The sequence below is a fragment of the Coregonus lavaretus genome (assembly GCF_964263955.1).
Source record: "Coregonus lavaretus genome assembly, chromosome: 26".
In the NCBI taxonomy this organism is placed as follows: domain Eukaryota; kingdom Metazoa; phylum Chordata; class Actinopteri; order Salmoniformes; family Salmonidae; genus Coregonus; species Coregonus lavaretus.
Window position 1 is genome coordinate 31,763,087 of NC_140013.1, and position 17,484 is coordinate 31,780,570.

General features: G+C 44.1%; 2 protein-coding genes across 5 annotated transcripts in view; one reads left to right on the forward strand and one right to left on the reverse strand.

The window, feature by feature from the left end:
* LOC311102117 (WD repeat and FYVE domain-containing protein 1) overlaps positions 1–17,484 on the forward strand; it is a 48,936-nt gene that overhangs the window by 20,555 nt on the left and 10,897 nt on the right. The window contains exons 7-13 of one of the 3 annotated variants that reach the window (XM_084143351.1): positions 2,633–2,759; positions 3,068–3,173; positions 3,593–3,694; positions 4,052–4,182; positions 4,371–4,479; positions 15,644–15,822; positions 16,983–17,091. In XM_084143351.1, coding sequence (XP_083999477.1) covers positions 2,633–2,759; positions 3,068–3,173; positions 3,593–3,694; positions 4,052–4,182; positions 4,371–4,479; positions 15,644–15,822; positions 16,983–17,091 — 863 coding nt within the window. Of the gene's footprint in view, positions 1–2,632; positions 2,760–3,067; positions 3,174–3,592; positions 3,695–4,051; positions 4,183–4,370; positions 4,480–4,971; positions 5,113–14,826; positions 14,908–15,643; positions 15,823–16,982; positions 17,092–17,484 lie in introns of those variants that run through there. The other 2 variants (XM_084143349.1, XM_084143350.1) reach the window with 2 other exon arrangements.
* On the reverse strand, positions 8,131–14,278 carry LOC311102118 (dehydrogenase/reductase SDR family member 12-like). Of its 2 annotated transcripts, XR_014609970.1 has the most exons (11): positions 14,081–14,166; positions 12,476–12,609; positions 12,223–12,305; positions 12,028–12,123; positions 11,748–11,829; positions 11,591–11,652; positions 11,333–11,437; positions 11,032–11,122; positions 10,692–10,829; positions 8,615–9,544; positions 8,132–8,454 (listed from the first exon to the last, which is right to left on the reverse strand). XR_014609970.1 is itself a non-coding variant. In XM_084143352.1 (10 exons), exons 1-10 carry the CDS (start codon positions 14,149–14,151, stop codon positions 9,429–9,431), a joined length of 978 nt encoding a protein of 325 aa, XP_083999478.1. In that variant the 5' UTR covers positions 14,152–14,278; the 3' UTR covers positions 8,131–9,428. The 2 variants fall into 2 exon arrangements, 1 of the variants encoding a protein (XP_083999478.1); XM_084143352.1 differs by having other exon boundaries at positions 8,131–9,544; positions 14,081–14,278.

Consider the following 17,484-nt stretch of genomic DNA (forward strand, 5'->3'; position numbering starts at 1 on the left):
CTGGGATGGGCTACAGGACAATAGGCAAGCAGCTTGGTGAGAAGGCAACAACTGTTGGCGCAATTATTAGAAAATGGAAGAAGTTCAAGATGACGGTCAATCACCCTCGGTCTGGGGCTCCATGCAAGATCTCACCTCGTGGGGCATCAATGATCATGAGGAAGGTGAGGGATCAGCCCAGAACTACACGGCAGGATCTGGTCAATGACCTGAAGAGAGCTGGGACCACAGTCTCAAAGAAAACCATTAGTAACACACTACGCCGTCATGGATTAAAATCCTGCAGCGCACGCAAGGTCCCCCTGCTCAAGCCAGCGCATGTCCAGGCCCGTCTGAAGTTTGCCAATGACCATCTGGATGATCCAGAGGAGGAATGGGAGAAGGTCATGTGGTCTGATGAGACAAAAATAGAGCTTTTTGGTCTAAACTCCACTCGCCGTGTTTGGAGGAAGAAGAAGGATGAGTATAACCCCAAGAACACCATCCCAACCATGAAGCATGGAGGTGGAAACATCATTCTTTGGGATGCTTTTCTGCAAAGGGGACAGGACGACTGCACCGTATTGAGGGTAGGATGGATGGGGCCATGTATCGCGAGATCTTGGCCAACAACCTCCTTCCCTCAGTAAGAGCATTGAAGATGGGTCGTGGCTGGGTCTTCCAGCATGACAACGATCCGAAACACACAGCCAGGGCAACTAAGGAGTGGCTCCGTAAGAAGCATCTCAAGGTCCTGGAGTGGCCTAGCCAGTCTCCAGACCTGAACCCAATAGAAAATCTTTGGAGGGAGCTGAAAGTCCGTATTGCCCAGCGACAGCCCCGAAACCTGAAGGATCTGGAGAAGGTCTGTATGGAGGAGTGGGCCAAAATCCCTGCTGCAGTGTGTGCAAACCTGGTCAAGACCTACAGGAAACGTATGATCTCTGTAATTGCAAACAAAGGTTTCTGTACCAAATATTAAGTTCTGCTTTTCTGATGTATCAAATACTTATGTCATGCAATAAAATGCAAATTAATTTCTTAAAAATCATACAATGTGATTTTCTAGATTTTTGTTTTAGATTCCGTCTCTCACAGTTGAAGTGTACCTATGATAAAAATTACAGACCTCTACATGCTTTGTAAGTAGGAAAACCTGCAAAATCGGCAGTGTATCAAATACTTGTTCTCCCCACTGTATAGGTAGGGATAAAGTGACTAGGCAACAGGGTAGATAATTAAGCAATAAGGCCAGAGGAGGTGTGGTATATGACCAATATACCACGGTTAAGGGCTGTTCTTATGCAGGACGCAACGTGGAGTGCCTTGATACAGCCCTTTGCCGTGGTATATTGGCCATATATCACAAACCTCTGAGGTGCCTTCAATGGCTATAGTTCATTATTGTACTCCTGAGTGGCGCAGTGGTCTAAGGCACTGCATCGCCGTGCTAACTGTGCCACTAGAGATCCTGGTTCGAATCCAGGCTCTGTCGCAGCCGGCCGCGACCGGGAGACTCATGGGCGGCGCACAATTGGCCCAGCGTCGTCCAGGATAGGGGAGGGAATGGCCGGCAGGGATGTAGCTCAGTTGATAGAGCATGGCGTTTGCAACGCCAGGGTTGGGGGTTCGATTCCCACGGGGGGCCAGTATAAAAAAAAAAAAAAAAAAAAAAAAAATGTATTCACTAACTGTAAGTCGCTCTGGATAAGAGCGTCTGCTAAATGACGTAAATGTAAATGTAAAATTACATGTTCTATGTTTGAGCTGCTTTTGAAAGCAAAAGTCGAATTGAAAACATTATTGGCTTTGTTGAATTCGATTTTCATAATAGCAAACTAGGACTGATGGTTTGGTTAGCTAAACTTTGGTTACTAAGGCAACTAGCTACTGTACTATCTACTCTAGTAAACTTGCTAGCTACTTCAGTGGATGTTGAACACATTTCTACCTGTAAATGAACACATTTCTAGCGGCAAATGTGTTAAATTATAGCCATGGTATAACGGATAATCAACAAGGGGCTATGCGTTCAATGGAAAATAATGAACGACGTGGAATGTGTGTTCCACAACGCGCTAGTGGAATGGAACTTACCTTCCGCGGAGGTGCATTATTTTCTAGAGAACGCAAGTTCCACTCCGCTAGCGCTTCATGGAACACACATTCCACGTCGTTCATTATTTTCCATTGAAAGCATAGCCCCTCGTTGATTATCCTTTACGTAGCAATCGCGTATGTGATGAGTCAAAAGAGTGCAAAAAGGGTCAATGCAGATAACCAATAGCTACCCGGACTAACTATTTACCTGTCTTATGGCTTGGGAGTAGAGGCTGGGATGTTCAGGGTCATGTTGGTTCCAGACTTGGTGCATAGGTACCGCTTGTCGTGCGGTAGCAGAGTGAACAGTCTATGACTTGGGCGGCTGGAGTCTTTGACAATTTTAGGGCCTTCCTCTGACACCGCCTGGAATAGAGGTCCTGGATGCCAGGGAGCTCGGCCCCAGTGATGTACTGGGCCGTACGCAGTACCCTCTTGTAGCACCTTGCAGTCGGATGCCAAGCAGTTGCCATACCAAGCGGTCACACTACCAACCACCAGTCTGTTGTGTCATAACTTCCTGTTCTCGCGCTCTCCCCCCCCCCCCTCTCAGGTAGTATTGGAGCTCTGTGGTGGGATCCTGTTCAGAGGCTTTTGTTCTCAGGGGCATCTGACCACAGTGTCATCATGTGGGACATCGGGGGCCGCAAGGGACGCACACTACTGCTCCAGGGACACCAGTAAGAGGGAGGGAGTGTATGTGTGTGTGTCATATGCTTGTCAGTAGCAAGGCTCTGTAGGTCAGTACCAGCTATCACAGGGAGCTGTTCACTACGGAATGTTTTACCATCTGTGAGCTCCTCAGATGGCGTAGCTATCAGTCAGTGGAGTTCCTCTGAAGAACTATCATTATGTTACTATATTAAACAAGTCAGCTTTATGTCTGGGATTCTTTGGAAGATCACTTTGAATATTTTCTACATTATTCCTTCTCTCCTTTTTTCTCACCCCTCTCTCTCTTTCCTCTCTCTCTCCTCCCCGTCTCCAGTGAACGAGTGCAGGCGGTGCGCTACCTGCAGCTGACCAGACAGCTGGTGTCCTGTTCTGCAGATGGAGGCATCACAGTGTGGAACATGGACACTCCCAGAGAAGAGGTAGGTATATCAGTAGCCAGGAATACATCTCAATGCCTCTGTTCATCTCCTCCTCTCCTTCTGGCCCCAAAAACATGCTGTAGTTTGCCCACCTCTGACTTAGAGGCTGCTGAACTCCCAGTTGGTAGAGCATGGCTCTTGCAACGCCAGGGTTGTGGGTCCGATTCCCACGGGGGGCCAGTATGAAAAATGTATGCACTCACTAAAACTGTAAGTCGCTCTGGATAAGAGCGTCTGCTAAATGACTAAAATGTAAAAATGTTACGGAGCATCACCAACTCCCTACTGCCCTCTGGTGTTGAAGGTTCAACACTGCTACAAAGTAGCATCTCTCTCGCTCTCTCTCTCTCTCTCTGTAACTCTCTCTCTGTAACTCTCTCTCTGTAACTCTCTCTCTGTTCCTGCTTGACTCTCTACAGGCTCCTCAATGGTTGGACAGTGACTCGTGTCAGAAGTGTGAGCAGCCTTTCTTCTGGAACGTCAAACAGATGTGGGACTCAAAGACCATTGGGCTTCGGCAGGTGAGAGGGCAGGCAGCCTCTGGTATAGTCCAGAGCCTTGTATAGAGACTATAATACATAGCCATTACTGTTGTAAGAATTGCCTTGTAACTGTATAATATTAATGGTAGAAATACAGGAACTAGGAGTGATCAGTCCATATTCTTTTACCCTTGGCTGATGCTGATGTGAGACTCTAAAACCATTGGGCTTCGGCGGGTGAGAGGGCAGGCGTAGCCATTATTGTAATACAAATATCCTTGTGACTGTATAGTAGTGGTAGAAATATACATACAGGCAGATAGAAATACAGGAACTAGGAGTGATCAGTCTTTATTCTTTGACTCTTGGCTAACCCTCATGTGTTTCCTGGTTCAGCACCACTGCAGGAAGTGTGGCAAGGCGGTGTGTGGGAAGTGTAGTTCCAAGCGCACTACATACCCTGTGATGGGCTTTGAGTTCCAGGTGCGAGTGTGTGACACCTGCTACGACACCATCAAGGACGAGGAGTGAGTAATAGAGCATAATAGAGTAATAAAAACATCCCAAAACAATCTTACTAAGATGAGTGTCTGCTAAATGACTCAAATGTAATGTTAATAATATAATACTGTAATGGAGTATAATAAAAATGTGTGACTCAGATTTACTTTTGTCTTCTTCATCCCACCTCCTCATTCCTTGTCTCGTCTTCCAGTCGTACTGCGTTAGCAACGTTCCATGAGGGGAAGCACAACATAGCCTTTATGGACATGGACCCTTCCAGAGGCCTGATGGTGACCTGTGGCAGCGACCGTGTCATCAAGGTCAGACATACTATCAGCCCTGATCACTCACTGGTGGTCAGATGGACAGTCCCTGATCAATGGGGATTAAACCCAGTACTTTTTTTGTATATGCTTGGAAAGTGGGAATGTTGTAGAACGTCAAAATGTAAACATTAATGGAGACATCTTGCAGTTTTGGAGACAGCATCGCCTTTGCTAGCAAAGAGATTTACAGTGGCTAGTTAACAGTAAGTAAGTGAATTGTTTCACCCCAAAGTTAGCCAAGATTATTAGCTAGCCAGCTAAAATTGTTTAGAGTTAGTTAGCAGTCTCTTCGACACTATTTTGCTAGCTACGTTAGCACTGCCGTGTCTCCAAAAATTACAAGCTGTCGGTTGTTTACATTTTACCATTGTGACGTACATCCATGCATATCCACTTTCTGTGCGTATTAATGTCATCTTTGCATATTCATCTGTCTGTTTTTCATCTGACTTTACTAACTCTCTGATTGGCTCTTTCTTTCGACAGATATGGGACATGACGCAAGTGGTTGGCTGTAGCATAGCAACAGGCTTTTCCCCACGTTGATTAACCCCCGCCCTCGATCGGCCCCCAAACTCTGTCCTCTGCTCTACTGACAGGTGTCTCTGTCCTTGGGACCTCTGTTGCCATGGCAACTCCTCTGTCTCCTCGTCCTTCTGGCTCCTCTTCTGTGTCTAGCTGCTTGTGTTCTCTCAACTCCCACTGGACGTTTGGATGAAGATACGTGTGTGTGTGTGTGTATTGTGTAAATGGGTGGGTACTAGTGTTCGTAACCTTTCGCTTGATTTGGTGTCAGTTTTGTACGAGAGAAGTTAAGTATCAAATGTGTCTCAGGTCTAACTTCCAGTGTGTACCCGTTCAGCGGAGCGCCAAGCACAATGTTCTAAATGTGTGTGAATGGAAGGAGCAGTGTTGGTGTTTTGTGTTTACTTATGTTAGACTTCTGTCAGGTTTCTTTGACATAGTGGGTCAGCTATAATTCCTCTTGCACTGTAATAGTGGACTGCTAACACCCACCTATTGGCTGCTGACCCAACTTTCTAGATTTTAAATATTGTAATGCTAACCATAACAACACAGCTTTTATATATGCATATGCATAGTGTGTACAGTATGAGATGTAGTGTGCTTATCGCTGTATATCCCTCACTGATCATGAGGTCAGTTTCTCTCTTTCTCGCTAGTCCTACTCTTTCCCCCTCTCTCTTTCTCATTCTCTCTCTTCACTAGTTGGCCTTAAACTCACTTGTTTATCTCAGGAGGAGGAGATGGAAGAGTCATTAGAGGGCATGGCTGTATGTGCCAGGTTGACGGCTCGAGCTGTCACCATGGCAACCCTGGCCGAGCAGTAGCCACAGCTGTTCTCCCCCAGACTGTACAAATATCACTTCTTGTCCTGATAACCAAGACCCCATACTCTGTTGCCTTTGCGATAAGTTAAGATGAATTTGCGTATACTGTAATGAAAACCGGTGTAAGGTTTTGAACGAGAGGTTTTTGTTAGGCTTTTGCTCTCTTTAGACAGGCACTTAGGTACTGAAATGGTACTGTATGAAAGTCAATGTAGCACTATAGTTCCCATGCACGCTGATGTTTTATGCTCTTTCATCTCACTTTGGGATTGTGGGTAAAATTAGAAGCTGCTTGCGTTTCCTCCAAGGCCTTAAGAGAGAGGGACGCGCCAAGCCTTCTAGAACCTTCAAAACGCTCACGACTGTTCTCTCACACGTACGCACATGTACACACTCTGCTCTGTAGCATAGCTGCATTTTTCTCTCAACCGTCACCCATGAATACTTAGCATTCAACACTATTGACTTGCTTCTAGTTTCTGTCTGTCAGTCACTCTCCCACTCTGTTTTGCTTCCAGAGCACCATAAGGTTCTCCACTGCACTGAAATGCACTAATTGTGGTTTAGAGAGCAGATGTACTGTGCATTTTAAAACACTTTTTTGTAAGTTCGATTTTTGGGAGATTTGCTTCGTTACGGCTTGAGTTGCGTAGCGTCCTTAAACTGGTAAATATTTGGCTAATTTGTGGTATGTTAGACTAACGCTTGCCTTAAGGTAAAACTGAACATGACGTGGGAGTTCCGATTTTCAAATGTAATCTCATTCCAGTTTTGATCACGTAGTGTATAATATTTATATTTGTAGCAATGTGTTTATGATTGTTTCTGGTTGTTTACGTCATGTACACTTCATGTATAGGATGGTGGTGGTGAGTTCACACAGAGACAGGATGTGGTCACACAGACAGGATGATGTCACAGGATGATGTGGTCACGAGATGTGCTGATGTCACTGAGAAATCTGTCACAGATGTGCTTACCCTGTCATGTCAGAAACATGATGACATCTCTGGGAGACATGTTTATGACATCACAAATATTGTGACATCACAGTGAGGTCACAGAAGCGGCAGGTAGCCTCAGCGGTTAAGAGTGTTGGGCCAGTAACTGAAGGGTCGCTGGTTCGAATCCCCGAGCCGACTAGGTGAAAAATCTGTCGACGTGCCCTTGAGCAAGGCTCTTAACCCTAATTGCTCCTGTAAGTTGCTCTGGATAAGAGCGTCTGCTAAATTACTAAAATGTAAAGTACAGTCATTAGGGATGTGCAGTGTTTTTGGGGACACTTTTGCTACAGTACAATCAAGGCTCAAGTTCAGCTTTTTTAAAATTGTGTTAGATCAAAAGAAATCTCTGGTGCTCTGTAAACATGACCCTAACCTTAACACTATGAGTTATAGAGGATACCTGAGTTATAGAGGATACTTGGGACAGTTAACTGGAGTCCCAGTGATTTCTGCTCCCAACTAGATTAATTCCATTATGAGGAGTAACCAAGCCACTAACATTTAGAAGCTAATATTTGTGATTCCCTCCACATATTGATCCCAGCACAATTGTGATCAAAACTATTCTGTGGGTATGTTGGTTTGTAATGAAGTGTAAGTCAGTTTGATGGGTCGATCCCATGAAGAAGAATTTGTATACTTTTTACATTATTATTTGTTTATTAATTTTTTTATAGTTATTTGTAATCTCTGGTTCTTTTCATCATATGGTGGTCATATATGTAATTTCACTAAACCCCATCCACATATTCACACAGGTATAAAATAGTAAGATCTCAAACTGGAGCCATATCTAGCAGAGGAGGCTAGTGGGAAGATCTATAGGAGGACAGGCTCATGGAATAAATGGAACGGAGTCAAACATTGTTTCCGTATGTTTGATGTTTGATACCGTTCCATTTATACCATTCCGGCCATTACAATGAACCCGTCCTCCTATAGCTCCTCCCACCAGCCTCCTCTGAATTCTACAGTATACATTCTCTATTACTCTGTTAACCTCTTTGTTGTTGTTTGTCATTATATCATGTCATACTGCTCGTAAAATAATAATGTTTTTCTGACGTTGTTATATATCTCTAATTGTATTTTTAAAGAGAAACTCTTGATAATATTGACAGCACTGGCTTTAGTCTCCCTGTGGCACTCTGTTCTGTCACGATGAGGAAATAAATAAAAGCGTAATAAAGATATAAATTCAGACCTGTTATTAAGTTTATAACTCTTGTGTTGGATGCCTCCCGTCTGCAATACAGTAACACTCAGAAAAGACTTGGAAGCTGGGTTTTATATCAGTGAATATTTTTTTTAATTCAAGGATGAAATCACAAAATACATGACTGCCTCAGTTTATCGCCTCATCAATAAGCATATATATATAGCTTATCACTTCCTCAAACTGTTTAAGTGCCCCTTAAACATCAATAGTATTAAATAAATATACCTTAGCTGTATTGGAAATGTCAGGTAATGCTGTGGTTCCCTCCTGTGCCTCAGGTCTGAATAGGTAAAAGGCCCATCTACCTGCTGATAGTGAGAGGTCTCTTCATGCCTGGGCTCAGTATAACCACACAAAGGGGTATACTACAAAGCAAGATCAATGATTTAGCCAGCTAACTTGCCAAAATATTCTGAAATAACTTAAAATTTTTTAAGATAAGCATGAAATTGGCATGGTATAATTGACTCAACAACCAAAAACACATCTAAGTTTAGGCTTCAATAGTTATTTCTGGTTGTTAATCAAAGTTAGCTGGCTAACTCTGATCCAGCTTTGTAGTATATCCCTCTGGTGTTTGCCCTCCTCCTGATGATGTCATTTTGTTAATGTACACCAATGCATTTAATCAGTTGTGTACACAAGCTTTGTAGACGTTTCATGGATCAACAGAAAACTTCATAAGGTTGTAGTACTGAAGAAGCACTTGGGTAAATTAGTTTGTGAACCCCTTCAAAGCAGAGCAGAGCAAACCAACCAACCATGTGTTGTTAGACTGGGCCCATAGCAACAGGCTGTGATGTGATTTGTGGATGAATAAGAAAGTGACTTTGGTCACATCAGATTCCCATCTGATTGACAGCTTCCATTGAGTCACTGTGTGAAGTGGTAGAAAAACAACATACTGTGATTGTTGGGTTAAATGTACAAGTAACTGAAAAGTGCTTTCCCTATCAGCAGTAGGTAAATAACCCTTTTCAGGGAACCCCAAATCAGCATCATCACCATCAAATACTAACTGTAAGTCGCTCTGGATAAGAGCATCTGCTAAATGACTAAAATGTAAAATCAAACACTGTTCTGTTTTAGCCCTCAGTGCAGGAGTCTTTAGCTTAGAATATTAAGTGTTTTAAGCCATGTAGAGGTTACATATTTAAAAAGTGCTCTAGTTCAATAAATATCTAAATTGTTAAAGTAGTGCAAATCAAATCTAGTATGACGCCTCCTCCTCCCCCCCTGACAGGTATGTGTAGACTGTTGTTAGCTATGCTGAACTGGTTCCCAGGATACGGCACTGGTTCCAGTGTGTACTGTAGTACTGGTATGGTACGTGTGTGTGTGTGTGTGTGTGTGTGTGTGGTAGTGGTCTCAGTGGGGCTGGAAGGTCTTGGCCAGATCCTCCATCACACTCATGAACTTCTGCTGCTCCAACTGGGAACTGTGAGTCCAGGCCAGGGGCAGGTGGGCCGACACCATCCTCCGATCTGACACACACACACACATAAAATAACATCTGTTTTACAACCTGGTTGGTTAAAAGATAAGCATTTACTATTCACATTGTGATTGATCCATCCTATAGCCGTGTCAATGAAGTTAGCTAGAAAATACAGTTGAGTCAAAACAATTCAATGTAGGCCTAGCTGTTGACCCCAGATCCCCTGACAGGTATTGTGTAAACGCAGGCGCAGAGATGAGGGGGTGTCTGTGTTAGTGACTCTATTGAAGTGTTTCTTTTCTATGCCGCTGTGCTGGGGAAGGTTACTGAGGTCGCCGCTTTGGAGGGAGAGGGCGTGTGTCCGAGGGGGGTTCCACTGTACTCTCTGGCAGTATCTGGTACCGAGAGCTCCAGCTGCATTGGACCAACGCCAGAAACCCAGCCCAACCAACCCCCACCCCGCTATCCCCAACCTCCCCCGTCCTCTCATGCCCTCAGTCCAACCCACACAGACAAACACTGCATTCAGACAGCACTCATCTTCTTTCTCTCTCTCTCTTCTTCCCCTCTCTCTAAACCCCTCCCATATGCTCCAAATATCCTCTCTTCTTCCCCTCTCTCTAAACCCCTCCCATATGCTCCAAATATCCTCTCTCTTCTTCCCCTCTCTCTAAACCCCTCCCATATTCTCCAAATATCCTCTCTTCTCTCTTTCCCTCTCTAAACCCCTCCCATATTCTCCAAATATCCTCTCTCCTCTATTTCCCTCTCTCTAAAGCCGTCCCATAACCCAAATATGTCTCTCTATTCTTCACTCTCTCCCCTTTCCCTCTCCTTCGGTCTCTCTCTTCTCCAATTCTGACTGACGTCCACTATACCGAGAAGCCTGGCTGTTTTAAAGAGCTCTTGCTTTCTCCAGAAGCACAGTTTGAGAACGGCTTGTGAGGAGAGAGAGTGTGTGTGGATATGACAGTTAACCCATGACACTCCACGCTAGACCTCACTTTGCTGTCTTACTGTAGCTTTCTCTCTCTTCTGGTCATTACCACAAAACACGTATTAAATCGCTCCCTGTAATCGGTAAACAAACAGGGACAATCCCATGCTTCAGACAATGCTTTACTTTTGTTTGGGATACTTAATTTAATCGAGAACTTGTGTGGTAAGTATGTTCCATGTTTCTTACTGCCTACCCTGGAAGAAGCTTCCGCTGGGCTTGGTGGCGGCGGCCTCTGAGATAGCCAACCACACCACGGTGTCAGCCCCCTGCTCCGGGGTCCGCAGACTGTCCTTCATAGACTGGTGGAAGTCAGGCATGGCGTTGGCCACCGCTACAACACCAGAGAGAGACGGGTCAGTAACACAGATATTTTATTTTAATAATCAATTGTTTATCAGAGTGTATTATATTCAAAACTGCATTTAGACTATTAGATTTGTATTAAAACATAATCGGATTTATGTGTTGAAATAGTAAGAACCAAAGCTGTTTGCTGCCGGTGATTGTGTAGCTGTGGTGTATTGGTACAGTACCCGGCGTGTCCACCCAGCCAGGGTGCATCACTGAGAAGTGGACGTTGCTATGGGTCTTGGCCCACTGCTCTGTCATCACCACCTGTTGCCTCTGAAACACACACACACCAGCAGCTGGGACCAGTTCAAACACAAATCTCAAACGCAACATTTCTGACCAAATACAATTAGCCCTAGACCATGTGACACAAGCACAGACCAGCAGGAGACCACCACATCATGTATTTAATGGAATTGTCTCCAACTCTATATGAATGTCTGACCCATAACAAAATGTGACATCTGCCCCTGCTCCCCTCACCTTGTGCTGTGCGTAGACCATGGTCCCGTCATAGCGACCTATTTCTGTCTGCAGGTTCCCTGTCCTCAGCTTCTGGACCAGCATCCCTCCAGATGAAACTGTGATCTGAGGAGGAGGAGGAGGGAGGGGAGACAGGAAACATTAAAGAATCATAAACGGGACACACACTAAAGTATGTTTTTTTGTAATTTAGTGAAATTACATCTAAGGGAACAACCACCAGTGGTGGTTCCAGTGGGTTGTGGGTTTCAAACTCACCACTCTGGGCTCTGCACTCTTCTCCAGTAAGGGAATCAGGCCCTTGGTCAAGAGATACACACCTAGAGATAGAGAGAGATGTGTGTCTTTCAAGAGGTTTTGAACGGAAGGGGTTTTGAGACTGAAGTATTCACATTCACCTCTCTCATTGACTCACCCATGACGTTACTGGCAAAGCTCTTCTCCATTCCCTCAGTGTTCACATCCCTCTCACTCATGATGCAGCCTGCATTATTTATCTGTCCACATCAATCAATAATCCTACATTATGAATACTGTACACATGTAATAATACATAAAACATGGGAAAAACTCCTTGTACATTATGAGGGGAGAGAGAGTGTGAGAGAATGATGAAAGGCAGGGTGATGACTAGAGGTAGAAGAATATATGTTACAGGGTTATCACTTTGATTCAGACATATGTTCAGCACTCACCAGTACATTCAAGGCTTTGTACTTCCTCTTGAAGGCCTCTGCAAATTCCCAAACCTTCCGTGTCTCCGACAAGTCCAGAATGTGGACATATATTTCCTGAAATTACATGATTATTACACTCTGGTTTATAATATCAAAAAAAAATCCCCCCACACACACACATTTTGAGGGTGAGAGAGGCCCAAACTCACTCACTTTATTTCCTGACTCCTTGACAATGTCAGCCCTGGCCTCCTCTGCTTTGTCCTTGTTCCTACACACCATGTGGACCGTACCACCTGGAAAGGGGATGGGGGATAACAGTAGAGCAAGAGTGGCTGAAGCAGGGGTGTATTCAGTGCGGTGAAATGTGATGATGGTCTTCCCCCGAAGACACACATGCACTCATTAACTCACACTTCACACACACACACACACTCTCTCTCTACTCTACAGACACACACCGTACCTCTCTTGGCGATGGCCATGGCTGTAGCTCTCCCTATGCCACTGTTGGCTCCAGTGATCATGAAGACCCTGCCTGCCATGGACACTTCCAGGTCCTTTTCCACAAAGTGCTTGGCTGCAGAGAGGAACGCACTCCTGCAACACACACAGGTAGACAGACAGCGGTCAGGTGGAGGATATCCATCCACTGCTCCACTCCACAGGGTGGTAGTGGGTGACTGAGGACCTCAGTAACAATACACCCCTTTCGACTTGAAATAATTTATTAAATGATTGATTGAAAACAGATTAGAAGAAAGTTGGTCAGTGCCAGTGCACATAGATGTCCTGGGGTCAGATAGGGTCAGAGCGGGGAGACAGCATCTAAAATGGAACAAATTCAAAACAGTTTAGATATTCAGTCAGCAAGACAAAGGTCTAACAAAGAGAAAGACTATCACATCATCTCTTAGGTCATGTGAGAAGGAGAGAGGAGGCGGTTCTGAGGCCACCGCTGGGGACAGCGACAGCGGCCTGTGCTGCATCAAGGGTTTCAATGGCTGCCATTGTTCCCAATGGGGGATGAAGGGAGCAAGGTTTTAGGCTAAATGCATGCTCTGTTTGGTGGTGTCATGCAGGGTAAACACAAGTGGAGTCCAGGGTCAGAGAGACTGGTTGGTATCTGCAAGAAAACACAACATTGAACAAAGGAAGTGCTGAATAAATGACAAAGGTATCTCTTCAGTTGGATTGGATTGTTGTTTAGAATGAGGAAGGGCAGTGTGTGGTCTGATGCTATTGGTAAGCCATTTATCAACAGTTCCACATGATGGCCTTGACTTGAGCTGGTGGATATCCAAATAAGTTTGCAAGCTTTGTAGTTAGCATTGATGACCCAAATGATTAGTAATTTGATGGCAAAAAGTCAACGGTTCTTTAACAGTTTTGTCCATTTAGTGGTTTTGACACCACACAGCCCTATTTTCCAGATCTTGGATCAGTTTTGCCTATCCTGATGCAATACTTAATCAATGAGGGTAAGAAAACTCAAATGACAGTGGTAATCAATACAGACATGAATACATATGTATTGCACATACAGGTCACTGACTGAGGCACATTCAAAGGTCATACTGTATGCTGCAGCAAAACTACAGGACTAATCAAGACAGGTTTGGAACACTGCTTAACCATTGTTCTCCATCTGTTTAATTTGTTGATGTTTTTTTTTTTACAGGTGAACATCTAGAATCTATCTGAACCACTGTGATGTTCACTGGATGTTCACTGTGATGAATGTAATACTATCATGCCAAAGGATGAACACAAACAGAGAGAGAGAGAGAGAGAGAGAAAATATACATATTGTTCTGGAAATAGGAAATATTTACTTTGAATCATTCCGTTTGATACTTTATTGATTTAGTTTGTAATTTGTGACATTTGTAGCCAGGGGTTTGATTCCATGAAATACCCAAATCAACTATAACAAATGTGTGCGTATGGGCCCAACAGGTAGGAGACCAGTGATCAATTGCCCACTGTTTTCCAGAGTAAATATAAAAGCATCAATGTGATGATGATGATGATGATGATGACAGAAACGCCATAGCGGAGCAAATCTTACCTGGTGAATTCAGTCATTCCTTTCAGAAACCACGCGGAGTTTCGGTAAAGAGACATCGTTGTATTACCCATGGAATCCTCTCGTCCCGTCGTCCGTTATTGCACTCTCTCCTCCGGTTTTAACTTGGACCAAACCCACGTGTGTGAATTTACATTGGATGACACCTTCGGCCACCCAGCGTCGAGTAGGGAACAACAACTGAAGCACAATCAAACTCAGTGTCAACTGGTGTCAGCTCGACACTGTCCATGATGTCTATAGGCTTGAATGAATTAAATTAAATAGATTTCCTACTGAATCTCCAATAGGCTTTCATGGCAAATTCAGGAGTTGCATGCACAGCATTTCAAATGTAAATTAAATTTCAACAACCTCATATTTCAGTGACAGAAGAAAATTAAATCAGGTAATTATTAATAATACTTCTGGGGGAAATTAGACTATCGTCGGTTTTTATAGGCCTGTAGGCTACAATAGAAAAAGCCAAAAGAACACGCAATATGTCTGTCGCTCGAAATGAAATAACAGACACACATAATTCGGCTTGACAAACAGGATAATATCTATATTTGATCATAAACCAGAGAGTACAGTACAACAATGCACCTTGCCAAGGAAGCTCCTGTGAAAGGTGTGAACCAATCCCGACCAAGCAAAGCAAAAAACGGGGCGCGGCACATTCTAGAGAAGGTGTGGTTTCGCAATTTAACCCACAGCATTGTGGGAAGGTTGAGATGCCCATCCCTATGTACTGGTTTTACCAAGAATGTAGATAACATATTTTCCCTCAAGTGTCGGCCTTACCCTCACATTGCAGCTTCACGATGGTGAGTAAAATGTCTGCTTTAGGTCCATGTTTTGACATATTTTACAGGGCAAGTAAATTCTCTCTGTCGAACATGCACGTGTCCAAAAGGTGAGTAGGCTACAGTAACTGTAACGGTGTCTGCGCGTAAGGACTATTAACTTGCACACAGGCTACGCTACAGTACACTGAGTTCCTTTGGCTGGTCGTTGGACATGAGCCTTGTCGTCTCCACCTGTTTGCCCGGAGGCTACAGTAGCCTAAAGAAGCGTTGCTGGCTGGCACCACTGAAACCACCTCTCCCACTTGAACAGTTGTGCCTTCTGTCATGCATAAGAAGCTGTTTATCGATGGGTTGTTGCACAATGTCTTGTTTTTATAGTAGAACGTTTTGAAAGTCGTGTGTAAGTTACATTTTTGCTTAAATTGCCCATTTATAAAGCTAACTTCGTGGAGGATTGTGAAATATTGTTTTTGTCTGGCACAACAACCACTTATCAGTTAGAAGTGTTGTTTTGAATTATGGTTTGGATTGCAACATATCTAGGCCTAATGAGTGTGTAATTGTGGGGTGTGTTCAAAGTATCTGAGTGTGTGAGTAAGTAGCCTATATGAATATGGCCATTCATGTATTACATGAGCATACTATGTCTGGGTGTATTTATGTATTTCTTTAATAGGTTGCCTACAATAATACCCATTCTATTTCTATGATTTGGGCCCCATGTGGGTCAACTTCCTGCCCCCTCTCCCCACAGATGCGCTTCCTGCTGCTGTTCAGCCGGCAGGGGAAGCTGCGACTGCAAAAGTGGTTCACTCCGGTGACAGAGAGGGAGAAGAAGAAGGTGATCAGGGAAATGACTCTGATGGTGCTGGCTCGCCCTCCCCGCTCCTGTAACTTCCTCCTCTGGAGGGATCTCAAGATTGTTTACAAGAGGTGACTGAGGAAGTAGAATCTCTGTCTGGGCCGGATCTGTCTGTGGTTTACCTTCAATCTTTCTCTTATCCTTCTCTCTGTCTCTGATTTGCTTTATTTGGCAGATTATTATTTTAATCTGCCAAATAATATTTTTGACTTCTGTCTTTCCTTCTTTTGTCTGTTTTTCTGTTGCCCCCTATTGCTGTCTGTTTCCCCCCTGTCCCTATTGTCTCTGGGCTGGAACAGACTACGGTGCCTGTGTGCTGTAGGGGTGTGGATGGATGGAGGGAGGGAGGGATGGGGGGTAGACTGGAACCATCCTTGGCCCCTTTATTAGTGGTTAATGTTTAACCTCCTAAACCCCTTCCTCCTCACCAATCGTCCTTACATACACACATGGCACACGCTCAAGTTAAATATAAACTGATTGTACAAAACATTAGAGACACCTTCCTAATATTGAGTTGCACCCCCTTTTGCCCTCAGAACAGCCTCAATTCATCAGAGCGTGGACTCTACAAGGTGTCGAGCGTTCCACAGGGATGCTGGCCCATGTTGACTCCAATGCTCCCCACAGTACTTGTGTCAAGTTGGCTAGATGTCCTTTGGTTGGTGAACCATTCTTGACACACACGGGAAACTGTTGACCGTGGAAAAACCCTTGTTGACACACACAAACTGGTGCGCCTGCCACCTACTACCATACCCCGTTCAAAGGCACTTAAATATTTTGTCTTGCCCATTCACCCTCTGAATGGCATACATACACAATCCATGTCGGTATTGTCTCCAGGCTTAAAAATCCTTCTTTAACCTGTCTCCTCCCCTTCATTTATTCTACACTGATTGAAGTGGATTTAACAGGTGACATCAATAAGGGATCATAGCTTTCACCTGGATACACCTGGTCAGTCTGTCATGGAAAGAGTTCCTAATGTTTTGTACACTGTGCACATGTTAAACACATAACAGACGAGCAGATTGTTCTACCCTTACAGTCACTAATGGTTTAACCTAAAGCATTAACCTCTATGGTAAAGTATGACAATGTATGCACTCACTAACTGTAAGTCGCTCTGGATAAGAGCGTCTGCTAAATGACTAAAATGTAAAGTGACTCCCTTGCATATAAACATAACAACTATAACCCTGTTCCTTGACCCCCTGCTCCCTTGCAGGTATGCCAGCCTCTACTTCTGCTGTGGTCTGGAGGACCAGGACAATGAACTGTTGACCCTGGAGGTGCTGCAACGATATGTCGAGCTGCTGGACAAATACTTTGGCAACGTAAGCATAATGTACAGGCAATGTAAGGGATATTCATTGGCAGGTTAAGGTCTCTCTGGGGGAAAGGTTCAATAAAACAAGGGGAAAGTAGAGGTTAAATTGGTGAATAGAAACTAAATGTTAAGGTCTGTGATTTTACACTATTGTCAACATTGTACAATCTTAATGGTGTTTTACCGCTCAGTGGTGTGTTGTTGTGATTCCCTGTCTGCTCTGTGTTGCCATGTCTGCTCTGCTGCAGGTGTGTGGGTTGGATATCATCTTTGACAAGGCCTACTTCATCCTGTTTCTATATATGTGTTTGTGTTTGTACTTGTTTTACTATACTTGTGAGTACCAGAAGTCCTCACAAGAATAGTAACCCAACTAAAATTCGGAGAAGTGAGGACACTT

Coding starts and splice junctions, on each gene's coding strand:
- LOC311102118 (XM_084143352.1), bottom strand. CDS start 14,151: ATGGGTAATACAACGATGTCTCTTTACCGAAACTCCGCGTGGTTTCTG. Junction 11,653..11,747: donor CTTTGCCAGTAACGTCATGG/GTGAGTCAATGA, acceptor CTCTATCTCTAG/GTGTGTATCTCTTGACCAAG. Junction 11,123..11,332: donor TGGTCTACGCACAGCACAAG/GTGAGGGGAGCA, acceptor TGTGTGTTTCAG/AGGCAACAGGTGGTGATGAC.